The sequence below is a fragment of the Lepisosteus oculatus genome, chromosome 27 (genome assembly GCF_040954835.1).
Source record: "Lepisosteus oculatus isolate fLepOcu1 chromosome 27, fLepOcu1.hap2, whole genome shotgun sequence".
In the NCBI taxonomy this organism is placed as follows: Eukaryota; Metazoa; Chordata; class Actinopteri; order Semionotiformes; family Lepisosteidae; genus Lepisosteus; species Lepisosteus oculatus.
Genome location: NC_090722.1, coordinates 4,824,693 through 4,842,407, shown reverse-complemented (window position 1 = coordinate 4,842,407; position 17,715 = coordinate 4,824,693). Strand labels below are relative to the sequence as shown.

Below are 17,715 nucleotides of genomic sequence, written 5' to 3'. Positions count from 1 at the left end.
GCCTGAGGACGCCAGGGGGCGCCGATGTGCCTGACCAGCTCCATTACCTCATTCCAGCCTTAACTGAACTAGCGAGGCACTAGACTGGAATATTTGCCATTTAGGTTTTTTACTTAAAAGCCTGGGGGTCAGTATTTGACTTGTGAAATGCGACAGTTTAACTGGTGACTTTCGGCCTGTGCAGGAAACACTCGAATGAGCCCTGTTGTTAAGATGGTTAGGGGTTCAATTTGTTAACAGAGAGCTGGGCTGGAAGAAATCCCTGCAGGTGTGTGTGTGTGTGTGTGTGTGTGTAAGGTAAGTGTGCGAATATGTGTGTGTGTGTGTAAGGTAAGTGTGCGAATATGTGTGTGTGTGTGTAAGGTAAGTGTGCGAATATGTGTGTGTGTGTGTGTAAGGTAAGTGTGCGAATATGTGTGAGTGTGTGTGTGTAAGGTAAGTGTGCGAATATGTGTGTGTAGTGAGTGTGTGTTGTGTGTTGTGTGTGTGGGGGAGGAACTCCAGGAAAAGAACTGGGAGCTCTGGTTGTCCCATTTTTCACAGACCTGCCTCCAGTGGCCTATTCACAACCACCTCTCGTGAACAATCACGAATGTGCTTGAGGCAGAAGTTATAGGGAAGCTGGAAACTTTGTCCTCTGTAACCTACGGCATCCTACCCCCCCCCCCCCCCCACACACACACACACACACCCCTCCCCCCGCACTCTCTCTTTTATTCTGAGGCGGAGCTCGATACCCCCACTCTCTCAGACGGAGCTATAAGGAGCAGGAGAGACGAGCGGCCGACAGAGGGTGCAGAGTACAGTACGTGGGCGGGTTAGGCTCGGCGCGGTCCAGCAGAGCAGCAGAGGCAGAACACAGCCGTCCTATCCCGCGGCGAGAGGGGCGCTATCCGAGCGGACAGCCGTGAGCACGAACACGAAAGGAAGGATGCGGACTTTCGCCCTGCTGGGCGCGCTTCTTTCCCTGGCCTGCTGCTGGGCTCCCGAGAAGCAGCCCCGGCTCCAGTTCGTCCTGCAAGGTAAGGCGACGCGCAGCGGTCATTTTCACGGCGGTCATTCAAGCGGCCGCCCGCCGCGAAAGCGCCTTCGTACACGAGCGAGGGCTTGTCTTGTTCTCCGAGTCGCCGTCACGCGTGTTTTCCATCGGTCTGCGGGGTTGAGTGAAGAGGGGGGGGGGCGGCGGGGGAAAGCTATCGATCAATGCAAGAAGAGCGCGAGGGCGCTCCCCCCGGGGCTCGCGGCGATGCACCAAGATTTCTGGCTTCTGGCCGCGAGACACGCTTCGGCTGTGCTGGGGCTTCCTGCAGCGCGCGTCACCACCAGCGCTCATCATCATCATCATCGATTTCCTCTTCTGTGAAAACAACCCGTTCTTACATCCCGTATTGCTTTGGGGGCTTTTAACTGACCGCGGTTTAAAAAGGTCGGACTGGACCCAGTCCCGCATAGGGCGCCGGCAGGTCTTTTTCTTCTCGCTGATGTGGGACAGGTCCCTAGCTCAGTGCCAACAAGCTCTCCTCCCGTCGGGAAGAGGCGAACGAATGAATATTCTCACGCAAGAAAACGCATATTATCAGCAGTGTTACTCGCCTGAAATCGCAGATGTGCTTCAGCGCTGTTGTATCGGCACTCAGACAGGTATCTCCGAGCAGAGTTTTTGGCGCAGTGCACAACGTGCCCATAACATCCCCCCCCCCTCCCCCGCAAGATTCAGCGACACGCAACAGTTAAACGCGACGGGATTTTTAAATCTGTGAAGGAAAATCGCCGCATAAAAGTCACATCTCGGTCATTGTTCCTAACGACAAGCGCGTGGGATTCAAATAGCGGCGAACTGGGGGGGGGGATCGGCTGTCAAAGTGAAGAGGAAGGGTCGCCATGGAAACAGACTGTGTTTTCTGTGGGGGTGTGACGGGACGAACAGAACACCGGGTCTGCACTTTCTCTGCATCTGCAAAAAAAAAAACGCGCTTCTCTGAGGATAGAATGATGTTCAAGTGGGGCGAATTACGTTCACCCCCCCGGTGTAGAACAGGCTGTTTCCTGAGGGCGACGCCGGCTGGCGCTGCGGACCTGCAATGCGGGTGCCGGAGCCGGGGACGAGGCCGGCGGGGACTGCGGCGCCCGCGAACCCCGACTCGCCCCTCGCGCGGCGAATGGGAGAACGCGAGGGTGGGGTGGTGTCCGGCGGAAAATTCCACACTGTCCGAGACCACGTCCCAGCATCCCACCCCCCCCCCCCCCCCCCGCAACCCAACCGATCCCCCAGTGAAAGCATTCCAGACACGTGCCTCTCTTGCCACCGCTGGTGACGTATTTCCACCCATTGCAGACCCTTACAAGATGCACATTAAGACAGAGCCCTTGTTTTGAAGGTTAGGCGATATGTGTTCGTGCGTTTCTTGATTTCACCTTGCGGGATATTGAACGTCTGCGGTGAACGGAACATGGGGGATGCCCGTGCGAACTGGTTTGTCGCTCAAACGCGGAACTAGGTGGTATTCTCGGGAATTATCGGCCTCATCGGCATCCTCAAAGGCGCTGATCAACAGCAGCCTTCCGAGTCTGCGAGTCTGCCAAGTTGACGGCCATTCAAACCCTGGTAAGCGACTCGGCTGTTCAGTGAGAAGCCGCCGGACATTCAGCACCACGGACAGCTCCCGGGTCTGACCGCGCCCTCTGCTGGCCGCTGCTGGCAGCTCGTCCTGTTACAGAGGACCAGAGTCGGCCCCCGCTGTCTGCGGCAGATCCCCGCGCTCCCTCTCTCACCGCACGCTGACATTCTCCAAATGAAAATGTTTTCTTCTATGATTCTAACCCGTTTATTGGGTGTTTGTGCCTGATTAAACTTTTCCTGCTGCACTTATTGAAGATACCATAACAAAATTTGAGTCGCACCCTCAGTAATTTTAAACTTTTATGAATCGTGGTACAGCATGATAGAAACCGAGTCCTTAAAGCATTTACACCTTTTTTTTTGTCTCCTGTAAACGCACGTTATCATGTTTTGTAGAGCCCGGTCGATTTATTTTCCCCAAACCGGAGAACTACACGACGGTTCTCCATCAGGATGGCAGTGACGTCATCTACATCGGGGGCCAAGCGGTGGTCTATGCGCTGAACTTCACGGATCTGAGGGCGAAAGACCCAAAGGTAAAGACCCAGAGGGTGTAGTTACAGACTCTCGGCGAGAGGGGGCGGCATTGCGACACGGGATATAGCCTGGCAGGACATGGGGGGTGGATTCGCTCTGGAATACACCTGAAAAGTAGCGTTTTTTTGGAGGCATTTCCCATTTTTGACAATATCAAGGTATCCTGGCCAGATTTCCCCCTGGCCTTTACCAATCATGGCCTCCTAATAACCCCCCTCTCTGAACTGGCTTCATCACTCTGCTCTCCTCCCCACTGAGAGCTGGAGAGCTGTGTGGGGAGAGTACTGGAGCATCATCCAGGTGGGGTTGCACACTGGTGGCAGTGGAGGGGATCCCCATGACCTGTAAAGCGCTTTGAGGAGAGAAGGAGAAAATTGCTATATTAGTAAAGATTATTAACCCCAGCTGCTCCAGGGGCGCCGTATAAATGGCTGACCCTGCGCTCTGACCCCCAGCTTCTCTCTCCCTGTCTGTGTGTCTCACGGAGAGCAAGCTGGAGTACGCAAAAAGACAAATTCCAAATGCTAGAGAGTTTATATGGCCAATAAAGTGATCTTATCTTATTAAGACATCAGAAGCTGGCTGAAACAATGAGTTCTGGGAGAACCGTAGCTGAAGGGTGATGAGCTGCAGTACCGAATGTGTGGGACGCATGTCGTGGTGAAGCTGTAGCCGTGGTGCCATAAGGAGCTGCTCTGTGCCAATCCTGTACCGTGTCCTCCTCCAGATCCTGGTGACTCTAGACGAGAATGCGAAGGAAGCGTGTCTCGGGAAACCCACTGTGCTGAAGGTACGTAGGCATGCCGGCCATCTGGAGCTGCTTTTCTGGGATCATCCCTGCCAATGCCGTAATCGCTCGGCCGCCTGAATAGCACAGGCGCCTCATTATTCCGAGAGGAAAGGATCCGGAGCCCGACCGTGTCGGAGGTGTACAGTAATCGCAGCGTTCCCCTTCTGTTGGAGCGCCGGGCTGGGACTGAAACCAGGAAGTGTGGCATCACTTGTGAATTCAGTAACACTGAACTGCAGGGGGGGTTGATCTGGAGGCGTGTGTGTGCTGTAAAGGAGCAATCCGGGCCAGGCTGCAGAACGGATTGCACTGCCTGGTTCTGATCAGGGCCAGAGAGCAGCTTGTTCCTGACTGCTGTGCATTGCTGAGGTTTCTGGACTTCCTCTCCTCGGTGAACTATTTTAAGGGCTGATTATATTTTACACTTCCTGTGTAACCAAAAGTTCCTGTTTGTGGCTGTGGAGGAGAGCTTCCCTATATCATTAGGCCCTTTATACTTTGGTTTTCGGCCGCAGTATGATTTTTTGCTGTGGTGAGCGAGCAGGGTAGGTTCACGCCTTGCTGTGTTCATTTTGTGCTCGCCAGGAGCAGTGCGAGAACTTCATCACCGTCATTCAGAGGGTCAACGACAGCCTTGTGGTGTGCGGGACGAACGCTGGCTCCCCCAAGTGTTGGCTGATGGTAAGTGTTTCCTGTTGAGCTGCCTTCAGAGCGGAGAGCTCATGCCTCTTTTAGAGGGAAACGGAAGAATACAGGAGTGAGTCTGAATGAAAAGATGGCGTTCATTCTGGCAACCTTGTTCTGCAGCTGGTAGATGAATGACCAAAGAATGCATCTGTCTTTTTCTCATGGCTCCCACAGGGCCAGACCACCACCTGACCTGGAAGCTGTTTGCAGTCTCCCACAATCCCCTGTGCAAAGATGTGTCTGCTGTTGTCCATCATTAAGGACCCCAAATATAATTCCCACAGTTCCCACTTGTGTTTCCAGCTCCTTGCCTTACTGACGACCTTGAAGACATGTCCTGGGTCGGCCTTTTAAATTCCTTTCAGGGTTTTGCAGACCCAGTTCAAGGGCCCACAGAATCATCCAACTTCCGGGCTCCGCACAAAAGTGCACCCCTTTTCCGTCCTGGGATGCAAGCAATGGATCATTCCCTCCCAGACGGACTCGGGCAGATTTGGGAAGCAGACCCGGTGACTCTGTAGTTCCTCGAACTTCACACTCCTCATGTCTGTCTAGGTGAACGACACCGAGCTGAGCGACACTACCACGAATGGCCAGATGATGGCGCCGGCGGACATCTCCCCACCGTTCCCTTCGCAGAGAGTGGTGTCCCTGTCAGCAGGTACGGCGGGGCGCTGGCTTGTTTAAACAGGAGGCAGGGCTGGGCCTTCAGGGCCCCCCTAGTGCATCAGTCGTTCGGGCAGGCAGAGCGTTTCAGCAAGGCGATGGACACTTGTCACAGCTGGGTGTTTCACTAAGGGCCATGCAGGTGACGAACAACAGCAGTGTCTCGCCTGGAATTCAAACCCACAGCCTTCTAGCCAAGAGTGCAGAGCTCTAACCACTGTGGCACAAAGCACAGGCTGGGTGAAAAGTGTCAAGTTAGCTGTGATGAACGATTACTGGCCCCATAATCCACTCTGACAGATTCAAGGCCTTCTTTCCTCGACCTCAGGTCAATGGGTTGAACTTTGCATCTCACTAATTGCATTGAATGATTGAGCCTCATTATTTCAATGAGAAGTGCAGCTGGTCTGTGTCAGTCAGCCAGCCAATCAGGGGGCTCCGTGCAGACAGCCCTCCAGACAGTTTCAGTCACCAGTCTGCAGCACCGCCTGGGTGGGGTGTCTGAGGATGGGAGCTGAAGGTTGTTTTTTTTGTCTCTTTTGCCGGTCTCTCCCGCAGAGGGGAACCTGTACTCGGCTCTGTCTGCAACCGGGAGACAAGGCGGCTTCATCCGCAGAGCCTACGGATCCCAGAAGCTGCTGAAATCCGAGGATAAGTGGCTGCACAGTGAGTGGTGGATGTGGGATTTGCAGTAGGGGCGGTGATTGTCAGCCCTTCCATTACCTCCTGTGTTGTGGTCCGGTTTCTCCTGGGGGCGCTCGCTGGGGGGGGTGTTCCCTACTAAAGATCCCATTCCCCTTAACGGGGTAGAGTCGGGGGCGTCTAGGCTAAATCCACAGACGAGCTATCAAATCTGCTGAAAGGTCTCAAGCTGCCTCTCAGCTGTGACTTTCACCATGAGGGTCAGAAGATCCTGTCCCGGGTCTCCCCAAAGTCTTCCGAGGAATCGCTCTGGGTCGGGGAGGGACGGGGGGTGAGTGGGGCTGACACATCGGCTATGAACCCACCAGCCCAAGGAGGCTCTGTGCTTCAGGGCCCACTTTTTGTGGTACACCCTGCAGAGAGAGGGTAGCATTACAAGGCAGAGCAGGGTAGCGGGGATCCCCAGACCCACTGGTTTGCATTCCACCTGAAATCTGCACTCAGCTCAATCCTTAATTGAGCATCCAAGAAGCTTGATTGGAGCCTCTGTGGTTGTTATTGTTATTTTTTTTTCTCAAACCTTGGAGATCTTCAGCTATTTATGAAGCTCAAGAGCTCATGGGCGACATTCTGATGCATCTAGGAACTGGAAACAACTAGAGAGCTCAGATTGACTCTGCTATGTGGGCAATAAAGGGTTTGATTGTCTGAGAACCAAGAGCTCAACATGAAAGGACAGTCGACTTGCAGCAGTATGTAGTTGCAGCTGTACGCAGTCTGTTCCAGAAAACCAAAAATCTTGATAGAAATTGCTTTATTCTTTGCAAAAGTTGTCAACTTTGCCTATGAGAGCTAACTACTGAGCCTATACAGTCATCTTATTTACTTCTATTTACTGTTTTATACTTATATTTAATATCTTGAATTGCTGTAAGACATTAGTGTTTGGGGGGGTGTTTATGAGGGTTATAGGGTACGATTTGACTATACATGAATTTGGCTTTATCCATTAGTCAGAATCCCTCACCCCTGAGTAAGTTGTGAGTCTTCTGTATAGCAGCACTTTGGGGGTGTCCCCAGGGCCAGGAGGGGGATCCCCTGTGGCTCGTGCAGTGAGATTGATCAAACCACCACGTCTCTAACCCAGACCCCCAGTTTGCGGGCGCAGCAGTGATCCCAGCCATGCCCAGACACCTGGAGGAAATCTACTTCTTCTTCAGCGAGATCAACAGGACAGCCACCCCGGACGAAGACCCCTACCGGGCGAGGATTGGGCGAGTGTGCCTGGTAAACGCCGTCCCCTCTCTGCCTGTCCTCCAGCAGCAGCTTAGGAAACATGTGACCAGTCCCAGTCAGGGCGGGGCGGGCAACCGCATCATCACGGCAGCCAGGGGAGCTGGGAAGGATGTCATTGGTCAGTGTAGCTGGTTGCCTCATTCTTATTGGCTGGGCAATCAGTCATTTACACCTGGCGTTGAGGGGGAGGGCGGAGCATTCTCCTGCCCTGTTTAAACAAAGCCACCCCTGCAGCCTCAATGCTGAATTGTGAGTTGAGAGGTCGAGAGGAGTTTGAATCAGACCTTGAGATGAGACCTCTGACGTTTTGTTCTGTGGTCTCTGGTCAGAGGCGAGTTCAGGAGGTAGAGCCCACACCCCTTTGCTCCTTAACACATATTAATGGTTTATGAAGCAGAGACAGCTAGATGTCTCTGATCTCTCTGAGTGTTGGGCTGCAAGGAGTCACATTTCATGAAAACCCTTTCATCACACTGGGAGAGGACACTCACAAGAGGCATCTCCCACAGTGTCCCAAATTACAACAGGGTTACAGCGGGGTTTATAGTCCACGTACATCCATGGTCACCCTTTGTTAATACCATTCATGCATGGATGCTCATACTGCTTGTATTGGGATATATAGAAATACTTCCAGTTACTTCTGACACATGTCACAGCCAGCAGGTGTCTGTTTCAGTGCACTCAAGCCAGGTCAGGTGTAGTGTCCCCGGGCCAGTCAGACCTCAATGGGAGGATGAGGCACCTCCTCTAGAAGATGCCTAAGAAGCAACAAGGAGGGCAAGGGATGCTACAGAGACATGCTTTAGCTTTGAGCTGTAGGAAGGAAAATCTCTAAGGCAGTATAGGAAGACCAGGCAATAGCTTGAACTGGGAGCTGTCCTCTCTTCATTAAACTCCACCGGTTCCAAACCCGGGACTGAAGTGGTCGGTGCCGAGTCTAAACGTAATCTCCCTGAGCTGCTTGCCTCTGTGTCCTTGGCCAGGTGGACGAAGGCGGCAGCAAGACTGTGCTGCCCGACTCCTGGACCACCTTCCTGAAGGCGCGGGTGAGGTGCGGCGTGGAGGGCACCCCGCAGCAGTACAACCGGTTCAAGGAGGCCTATGTGCTGACCAGCACGGATAAGAAAGTCGGGGTGCTGTACGGAATCTTCTCCAATGCCTGGTAAGATGCCCAGGGCAGCGGTATCAGGCCCTGGTCCTGCAGAGCCCAGATCCATCTGGTTTCACACAGGTGTCCTCAGTCGGTGACCAGGAATCACCAGCTGGAGCCTTGAAGCCAGCAGTCGATTCACTCGATGGACGGAGAGGTTTGTCAATGGAAACTGCTCTTGGAATCAGGTGGATTCAGATCAGACTGAAACCGATCAGGTCGCGCAGTGAGAGTGCCTTCCATTGCCAAAATTTTGGGTTCGGCACGGGCTGATGACTTTCACCTACCTGATAAAGCAAGAGTTGCATCTCTGATGCTGGGAAGAGGTGGTACAGGTTAGAACTGGAGATTCAGAAGCAAAGGTCAGCTTTTGCTTCTTTTCGGGGGGACACGAAAGTCCTATTTACCAGAACGGCTAGTGTCCGAATACCTGCTCCTTCACGTTTACAAGCCATGGGGAGCCCCTGCGCCCCGAAGTCGGAATGATCATTTTGAGTGCAGAAACACCAGGCCCAGCGCCGTCTTTCAGTCTCTCTGAATGATCACCCCCACTTCCCTGAGCCGTTTCCATCCTATCCTTTCCTCTCCTGTCCCAGGGACATCACCGTGGTCTGCGCCTATTCCATTGAGGAGATCGACCAATCTTTCGGCACCTCCAAACTGAAGGGGTACACCAGCCCCTTGCCAGCACACCGCCCCGGAACGGTAAGGCAATCCCATGTTGCTATTCCTAGTAGAAATAGTGGGTTGACTGGCATTATGATGCACTTACAAGGAGGATACTGTAAGAGAAGGAAAATCTGTATTCGGGATGCAGCAATCTAGGAATTCAGTGTCCTTCACCCATTGGCACAAAGGATGCAGACAGATAAGCTGGATGCAGTTCAGATGTGTGAAAAAAAAGGGCCGTACTGCAGAAAGGGCTCCCTGAAGACAGGGGCTCAGCCTGAGCAGGGCAGCTCTGAGAAAACGGACCAGTGCTTACACATGGCTCTGGCAGGAGGCAGAGACCCTGGAGCCCGGCTCAGGTCTGCAGCCGGATCACATGCAGGCCCCTCTGATCAGATCTCTCGGGGACTCCTGCCTTTACAAAGCGCTCAGCACGGAGCCGCGGGACTGGAGGATGCATCCGAGATCAGCCTGGGGTCTTCGGGGGTGGGTTGGGAATGATGTGCCCGGAGTCTTGGAAAAGGATCCTGTACCTTTGTAAGTGTAGGAGCCACTCGGAGAGGAGCAAATAACGGGTCGGACTGCAATGCCCTCGGCCTGCCCCCTGCCCCCTGCCCCCGCCCTCACGCTGCCTCTGGCCCTCTTCCCAGTGCGCCTTTAAGAACGTGACCTCGGGCCTGGCCGCCAAGACCCTGGGGGTGATCCGCGACCACCCCGAGATCGAGGATGTGATCCGCCCGTTGGGGAAGCAGCCCCTGGCCCTGCTGACCAGCGATCGCTTCACCAAGATGGCCGCGGACACGGTGCTGGCGGTCAACGATGAGCACTACAGTGTGCTGTACCTGGGCACAGGTGAGTCGGGGAGCAGGAGGGAAACCAGCCCATCCATAAGCTAGGACTAAACCTGGTCCTAGGCTCCTACTGTAAATCCTTCATTACAATTGTACAAAGCACCCCAAAACCCTTCTAGATTCAGAATTATTTTTCATTTATTCTAGCAACTTGTTTTTAGCTACTCCAGGTGAAGCTAGATCTGTCTCTGGGGGGTGCTTCTGTTTCTCACTCCAGATGACACTTCTGCTTACTGAACGATCGGAACAGACCATTGGCTTAAGTGGCCAAGAAATGAAATCGTTTGACATTCACAGCTTTAGCTAGTGATGATTTGAGTGGGAGGGCTCTGATTATTTGGATGCTCCTCAGTGTTTTTTATTAACGGTGTAAATTACACGGTTGATGGTTTTTAAAGAGGGCTGCACCCGGAAAATATCTTCAGATCTGGGGTGAAGGGGAGTTTTTTCCTCGATTGATCACAACGGACCCCAGTGCTAGGAAGCCGGAGGATTTCTGAGATGGATAAGCTGCAGAACCAGGGCCCGGTAACAGCTGGGAGGTAGAAAAGAACTGCAGTTCAGACCTAGGTGCCTCTTTACGCAGAGGGTGGTGGGAGTGTGGAATAAGCTTCCCAGCTGGGTAGTTGAAAAGGTTACCCCTGGAAACTCTGAAAGTAGACTGGATGGGAGCCCAGCAGCTCAGTAACTTTGCAAACTTGATGAGCTAAAAGGCTTTCTCTCATTTGTAACCTTTCGGGAATTCTTGAATACTTGTGTGAGAGATCAGGGTCAAATGAATCATATTAAACGTTTGTGGAACTGTGAAATACAAATGACCTTTCTGTCTCTTTGCCTTAGCTAGCCTGAAGGAATAATTCCAGGCCAGTAGATTAAGAGGTACATGAGGCACCTGCAGGTTCTGCGGCATCAGATTAGAACTGTTTATTCACCAGAGTCTTGTGATGCGTCTCAGCAAGGTTTTTGGCTAGTTCCTGAAGCCTGTGGCCTGGAGTAGCATTGTATCCTGCTCGGCCAGATTGCGCTGCCAGGTGGCTGCTAGGGCACTGACAGCAGGGGTGTTACAGAAGGCACTCTGTGCAGGATATGGCGGTGGACAGCAGATCGCTCTGCGTTGTACGGCTGAGAGACAGGAGCTGAAGTTTTTTCCATCTTTCCTAAGGAAAGGGAAAGGTTTTGAAGGTTCTGCACACCATCGAGGAGGTCTTTATCATCTCCCAGTACTCCCTGTTCGCCGCCGAAGCTCCAGTCAGCCTGATGACCATCGACTCCCACAAGGTAACTGCATGCCCTGCGTGAGCAATAAGCCGTGCAGTGCATTCTGTCCCAGCATTCTTCCACAGCGCCCCCTGCTGGTTAGGGTACACTGGGAGAAGATGAAGAGTTTTCTCTTCCTTTTTTTCGGGACAGGGCCACCTCTATGTGGGGACCTCGCTGGAAGTCCAGCGCCTCCCCTTGGCTGACTGCCAGCGCTACGGCAACACCTGCAGGGACTGCGTACTGTCCCGGGACCCTTACTGTGGCTGGGACGCGGCCAGGCGCCAGTGCACCGCCATACCCCCAGGATACAACTCCAGCTTCGGGTACGACAGGGGAGCTGAATTAAACTTGCAATTAAAGTCTCCCACACAGAGAAAGTGCACTGCCTTTTTACTGTTTTTGTCTGTGACATAGGGGGGCTTATAAAGTAGAGCAGAGTATTGGTAAGGGTTCAGACCGCTACAAGGGTTGCAGGTGCGAATCCCAGTGGGGTTGGGTGCCGTTGTACCTGGGAGCATGGTACTCTACTCCATATCGACTGTTCGGACCCAATGAAGAATGATCTGCCTGCCAGATAACAAGCCACAGCTCCACTTATTTTGCCTTTTGTTTTTCCAGAGTTGCATGTCCAGGTTACAGAACGCACAGTGCATGAGAAAAGACGTCTTTGGGGGAAAGGAGTCATAGGCTTTTTTACTTGTAAAGGAGGAGAGGTGTCAGAATGTTAACTACGAGCGAAGGACAATTTCAGGTGTGTCGCTTACATGGTGGGAGAGGCTCATGGGGAGGTTCAGGGGCTGTGTCTGCTGGAATCCTGGGGGGGAAGGATACGGTTTTGGAAAAGAGGCGGACAGCTTGTCCAGCCCCCTGCAGGCGAACCACGAATCACTGGACTGTTGTCCTGTCTTTATTCCCTGCAGGTCCATCCTCCAGAACCTTGACCAGTCCAACACCTCCGTGTGTGGGGACTCTGCAGGTAAGGACAGCCCAGTTCCTGCTCCCTCCAGACCTCTGCAGTTTCTCCAACCACCCGGCCCTGTTAATATCACGAACCATTGACTTTGGAAATCTGTTGTTTGTTTGTTTGTTTTTTTTGGCCTGTTACAAAGAATCAATCCTTATGCTTTAGATTTCAGTCTGGTATGATCAAACTGCCTTACAGTGCTGGGGCCCTGGATTCGATTCCAGACCTGGGCTGCTGTCTGTGTGGAGTTTGTATGTTCTCCCTGCGGTTGTGTGGGGGTCCTCTGGGTGGTCTGGTTTCCTCCCACAGTCCCAAGAGAGGCTGGTGGTGTGCTTGGGTGTGTTGCCCCATGAGAGACTGGTGTCCAGTCTTGGGGGTACCTGCACCTGTTGCTGGCTGGGATGGACTCTGGCTGTCCTGAATTGGAAGAAGTGCTGAGAATTTTAAGGATTTTCCACCTAGTCCCACCTTGATCCACGTGTTTCTGGGATGGGCAGCAGGTTGGCTGTGACTTTCCCAACGGCTTTCTGATGTGGGTGGATGGATGGAGAGGTGGATAATCCACTTGCAAAAAGATACAAACCACAGAGAGGAAGCACTGTGGTCCAGAATAGTGTGACCTTAAACATAAGCTCCGGTGTTTTTAAGTGTTTTAGGTCATTTTTAGCCTGTCTTATCACCTCATAATAGATACACCATAGAAGTTTAAACATTTTATACGGCTTTAGTGAGCGATTTTCATCATTCGCTAGAGACAAAGCAATTAGGAATATTACAGTGTGTGTTGCTTCTTTTTTTTATGAATTTATGAGGTTATGAAAACGGTAACTTGCGCAGAAAATGCGGTGACTGACTCGGATTGTGGTTGTCCCAGATCTGAAAGCCCCCAGCACCGATCCCAAAGAGGTCCTGGTGAACCCGGACGGTCCGATCCTCCTGCCCTGCCCCGTGCGCTCCTACCACGCCTCCTACACCTGGGAGAAGGATAACTGCCAGAAGCGCTATCCCTGCTCCATCAACGGGGGGTCCTGCGTCCTGGCGCCCACCCCCGACCTGCCCCTGAAAGACGGCGTCTTCCGCTGCATGGCGCTGGAGGACGGGCACAAGGAGGAGGTCGTGTCCTACAGGCTGGTGCTCAACAGCGCCATCCCCGCCGGGCCCGCGCGGGCCTCCCTCCTCCCCTCGCTGCTCGTGGCCGCTGCCGCGCTCTGGCTGATGTAGGACCCCCGCGCCGCGCTCGGGGGGGGGGTGGAGGTAGCGCCGCCGCCGCAGAAAAACGCCCACCGGCCGTAACGAGGCCGAGCCCCGTTCACAAAGCACTCACATTGCGAATTATTAGTCAAATGCCGCTTCGAGGGGGACGCGAGGCCGCCCAAGGGGTCTTAGTTTGTGGACAGAGGCTTAAACGTAGAGGTTGTGTTTTTTTTTTTGCAAGCTTTTCATCCAGGTTCTGCCATCCCGGCCCGAGCGGTGTCTTGTGCGACGATATGAACCGCAGTATTTCTCTCTTCCCCCCCGAACCGAGACGGGCACTGACGTCAGCGATACAGGGAGGGGGGGCACGTAAAAAGGGGGGGGTAAGATGGAAAACTGGTAATTAAGCGGGTTAATTTAACCAGAGTTAAAGGGGGGCGGGGAGAAAAGCAGACTGCAGCTGTTGTGAAACATTCTGGGGGGGTGATTCTGCTGTACCTAAGGGCAGGGTTATGAAGGGGCAGATCTGTGACACTGTGGATCAGGGCTGTCAGTTTCTATAGTTAAAAAGCCTAGGTCTCTGCAGAGACTTCTTCTTGTCCACAGCGCTAATCTGAATGTAGCAGTTTGTGTCGGAACCCCCCATCACACACACACACACACACACACACAAGCCAGGCTTAGAGATTCACTGTCCCCTGAATTTTTGTTCCAACTGAACTTTCAACGACTTAACGAAAACAATCAGACACGTGGGAGAAATGACCCTTCCTTTGAGATCTCCTCTTGTTGACCCATTCAAGACACAGACACTGCAACACCTGCAGAAGAGTGACTGTAATCCTACAGCCCTGAGGTCACCATTCTGCATCTCACTTTCAAGCGCTTTTTTTTCCTAACGGGCTTGATTCCTCCCCCTGCTTGAAACACCCAGGCGCAGACTCAGACAGCGAGGTGAGAAAAGAGAAATACCGGTGAGACGGCACAGCAGTGTGGGCAGGTTGAACGCTTGTGGTGTCCTTATTGCGGAGGGCCGTGTGCTACACGGTTTAAAACCAAATGTGGTACTGACTCCGTACAGTCGGAGCCTCTTGGATAAAACCAAAAATCCTGTTTACAGTTTTGCACAAAGACGGTACGTTACATGTACACCGAGCACAAAACAGAACCACTGGTAAAAAGGGGGTGGCCTGACACCGATGCTGGAGGAGAAGACTGACACTCCAAGCCAGAGAGTGGGAAATCTGTCAGTTTTCTCTAATGGGAGGAGGGGACAGTTTTAGGGCAGCATGGTGGTGCAGCAGGTTAACACTGCTGCCTTGCACCGCAGGGACCCTGGATTCAGTTCCAGAGCTAGGGTGCTGTCTGTGTGGAGTTTGTATGTTCTCCCTGCATTTGCGTGGGTTTCCTCCCATGGTGCAAAAACCTGATAGTCGGTTAATTGACTTCTGGGAAACTTGGCCCTAGTGTGTGTGTGATCATTTCCTGTGTGGGTGGGGTCTGACACTATCATTTCCTGTGTGGGCTGGGTCTGACACAGTGTCATTCACTCTGTATCATTCCCTCTTGGTGCAGAAAGCCGTGTAAACCAGCAAGCGGTTTAGTCACAGGCACCAGTCAGCACTGGTTATAAAGGGATAACAAAGCTGCAGCACAAAGCTGCTGGTCTCTCAAGAGCAGGATTTGGAATCACTGGGCTAGAAAAAGTGCTCACTCCAAAGGTCATACTCAGGCCTGCTGAGCAGCACCGTTCTCACACAACCAAGCAACACTCCCCCGTCTGCGAACACCTCATTGTGCGTTCACTCCGTGCTTGTGCAAGTCCACCAGACTGGAAACAAACCTCGTTCAGGATCTACAGGACTTGCGTGCGAGAAAGTGTATCTTCATTGGCATGCCAAGCTAAAACCAATAACGTGTGACAGTTACAACACGAACACACGCAGCAGCACAAAAGAAGGACGCTTCACACGGCAGGCAGTTTCCTATTTCCCCATCCTGGCCTAATTGCGCAGGCAGCCCTGTGCGTGCTGCTGTACGCATCGGCAGCAAAGGTCAGGCTGTGTCATCTGTCAATCTGTCAGCACACAGCAGACAAGCACGTCTTCCATCCCATGTTGCTGTGGGAAAGGTGACAAGCATCTGAAACTAGATACACAGGGATCCTCCAGTCGGGACAGGAGCCACCTCTTTACACGAAGAGTGTTGGGTGTCTGGAACAAGCCGCTCCCGCAACGTTGTTGAAGCCGACACCCTGGCTTTCTTTAGGAAAGGGCTGGGTGGCGTCCTTTGGGACAAGAACATACTATCCTCCAAACGAGCTCCATGGGCTCACAGTGCCTGTTCCCCACTGAATGCCAAGGCATTCTCATGCTTACTAAGAGCTGAACACCATCTTTACCAAATGAGCAATGAGGTTTAATGAATTGACCCATTAAATGATTAAAAGCTCAGCTGGAACAAAAAGGGGGATCTTGTGGGGGGTTCTGAAACCCAGTATTGGCAGAATGTTTTCTGGATAAGGTTGGGGGGGGGGTCTCTGTTGTACTTAGATGGGGTGAATCTGCTATCCTCTATTCTGCCACCTGTCTTAGACTGCAGCCTCTTCACACGAGGCAGACATGACAGGGTGTTTAACCTTTCACTGGCCCAAAGCAGATCTAGATTAGGTTTGTGCAGACAGTGAATGTATACATCAGAATAGACTTGGAGTGGTTCATCCCCCCAGCACCTTCCTGCCCTCCAATCAATTAATAAAGCCCTACAGTAAGTTAATAAGTCCATATAGAACTAACAGTAAGCAGGTACGAATTTCCAAGGGGGAAGTGAAGCTTGACACTGGTGCCTGGATCGAGTGTGCTCTGAATCACCTCGTTGTCCTGTCGCTGTCTGTACATTGCACTTCCTGTCTGTTTGCCAAATCGCTCTGCTCGCTCTTTGCAACCAGTCGTAGTTCCATTCCAGACGGCCCTGCCCGCTGGCGCCCATCCTGTGTGCCAAAAGCCAGCACCCGCAGGGTCGTGGAGAGATGGGGAGACCCACACGGAGACTATTGCCAGCCAGCCAGCCAAAACCAATCGATCTACCGAAAAACCCAACCGCTTTCGAGAAGCACGATTCTTGGATGCTCAGCTTCTGAAAGGTGGGGACTTCGCAGTAAAAGGCAGAGTAATGGCCAGGCAAGTGCGGTGAAGTTGTGGCCAAAGCAGGGTGAAGCACAGAAAGATGTACAGATGCACAGAGTGTAGCAAGGGAGAGCTGTTCTAAGGAAAAGTGGAACCGTGATCTGCATTCTTACCACGGTAATCCACAAGAGGCATCTGCAGATCTTCCTGTCTTTCCTGAACCTCCTCTTTCTCCTACATGTATCTCTTGGGAGTAGTCTTTACATGGAAATTTTCAGATTTGATTATCAGAGCACTGTATCTAACCCCAGGTTTCTCATTACTTTATGAAACGGTCAGGGTTTTTCAGTGATGTCTCCTTTAGGTTTATGTACACTCATTCATTCCAGCAAGTGGCAGATGTTTACAGAACATTTACTCCTTTTAGACAAGAGTTTCCCAGTCCTAGAACCTGCAGGCCACACACACACACCTGCTTCTATTTGCTCCAGCTAACCTAACACAATTGAACGCTTCATTGACTTAATAATGCAATTCTTTGGACTGTTTTTACCTCTTAAGCATGTTGGACATGGTATTTTATTGAACTGTTGCATTTCATAAGTAACAAACTTATAAACTTTTGAATAGAAAAAAAAGCCTTGCAAACTATTTCAATGGAGCAGCTTGTTAGCTGGATGAAGGCTTAGGTTAACCAATTAATCCCGTCTGGGGGGGAAAACAGCAGACGTCTGGGCCTTCATATCCAGGATTGAGATTCCCTGGATTTAAAATACAAGCTGCGGAATACATTGGAAACTGCAGGAGACACGGCAGAGAGCAGCCCCCGTACATACTAGTGCTGAGGTTGACACTACCCTGTGCTCAGTAAAGCCCGTCTGAGGTGTTACTCAGCTCCAAAGCAGGAATGTTTTAGTCACTGTAAAACACACTGGCTGTGTGCGCATAGTCTCTGAACCATCACATTTGCCAAAAGCTTGGGAAAGCTAATCATGCCTCTTCATGCATATGTACTTTTGTATAATTTTTTAAAAGAGTATTTATGAAATATAAATATATGTAAATGTGAAGAATCAAAGAATGTTACTATTGGATTTCCCTTTACCAACCATGGTTAGTAACTGAATTAAAAGTATTAATTAAAGGCTGATTTTGGGATTGTTTTGTCTTTATTTTGAGAAAATAATTAAAAGAACCGCCTGATCAGTTGCCTTTTGGCAAGAAACTCACGGAGAGAAACGGGGGGGTGCAGATGTGCTCC

The 17,715-nt window shown here is 51.9% G+C and overlaps 1 protein-coding gene across 1 annotated transcript; it reads left to right on the top strand.

The window, feature by feature from the left end:
* The first annotated feature begins 739 nt into the window (after positions 1-739).
* On the top strand, positions 740-17,604 carry LOC102686707 (semaphorin-7A). Its single transcript, XM_069185412.1, has 14 exons — positions 740-1,022; positions 3,017-3,156; positions 3,885-3,947; positions 4,533-4,628; positions 5,190-5,295; positions 5,859-5,966; positions 7,090-7,229; positions 8,225-8,403; positions 8,988-9,096; positions 9,711-9,912; positions 11,074-11,189; positions 11,322-11,494; positions 12,092-12,147; positions 13,010-17,604. The coding sequence occupies exons 1-14, from the start codon at positions 932-934 to the stop codon at positions 13,354-13,356; spliced, it is 1,926 nt and encodes a 641-aa protein (XP_069041513.1). The 5' UTR covers positions 740-931; the 3' UTR covers positions 13,357-17,604.
* Positions 17,605-17,715: the final 111 nt, after the last annotated feature.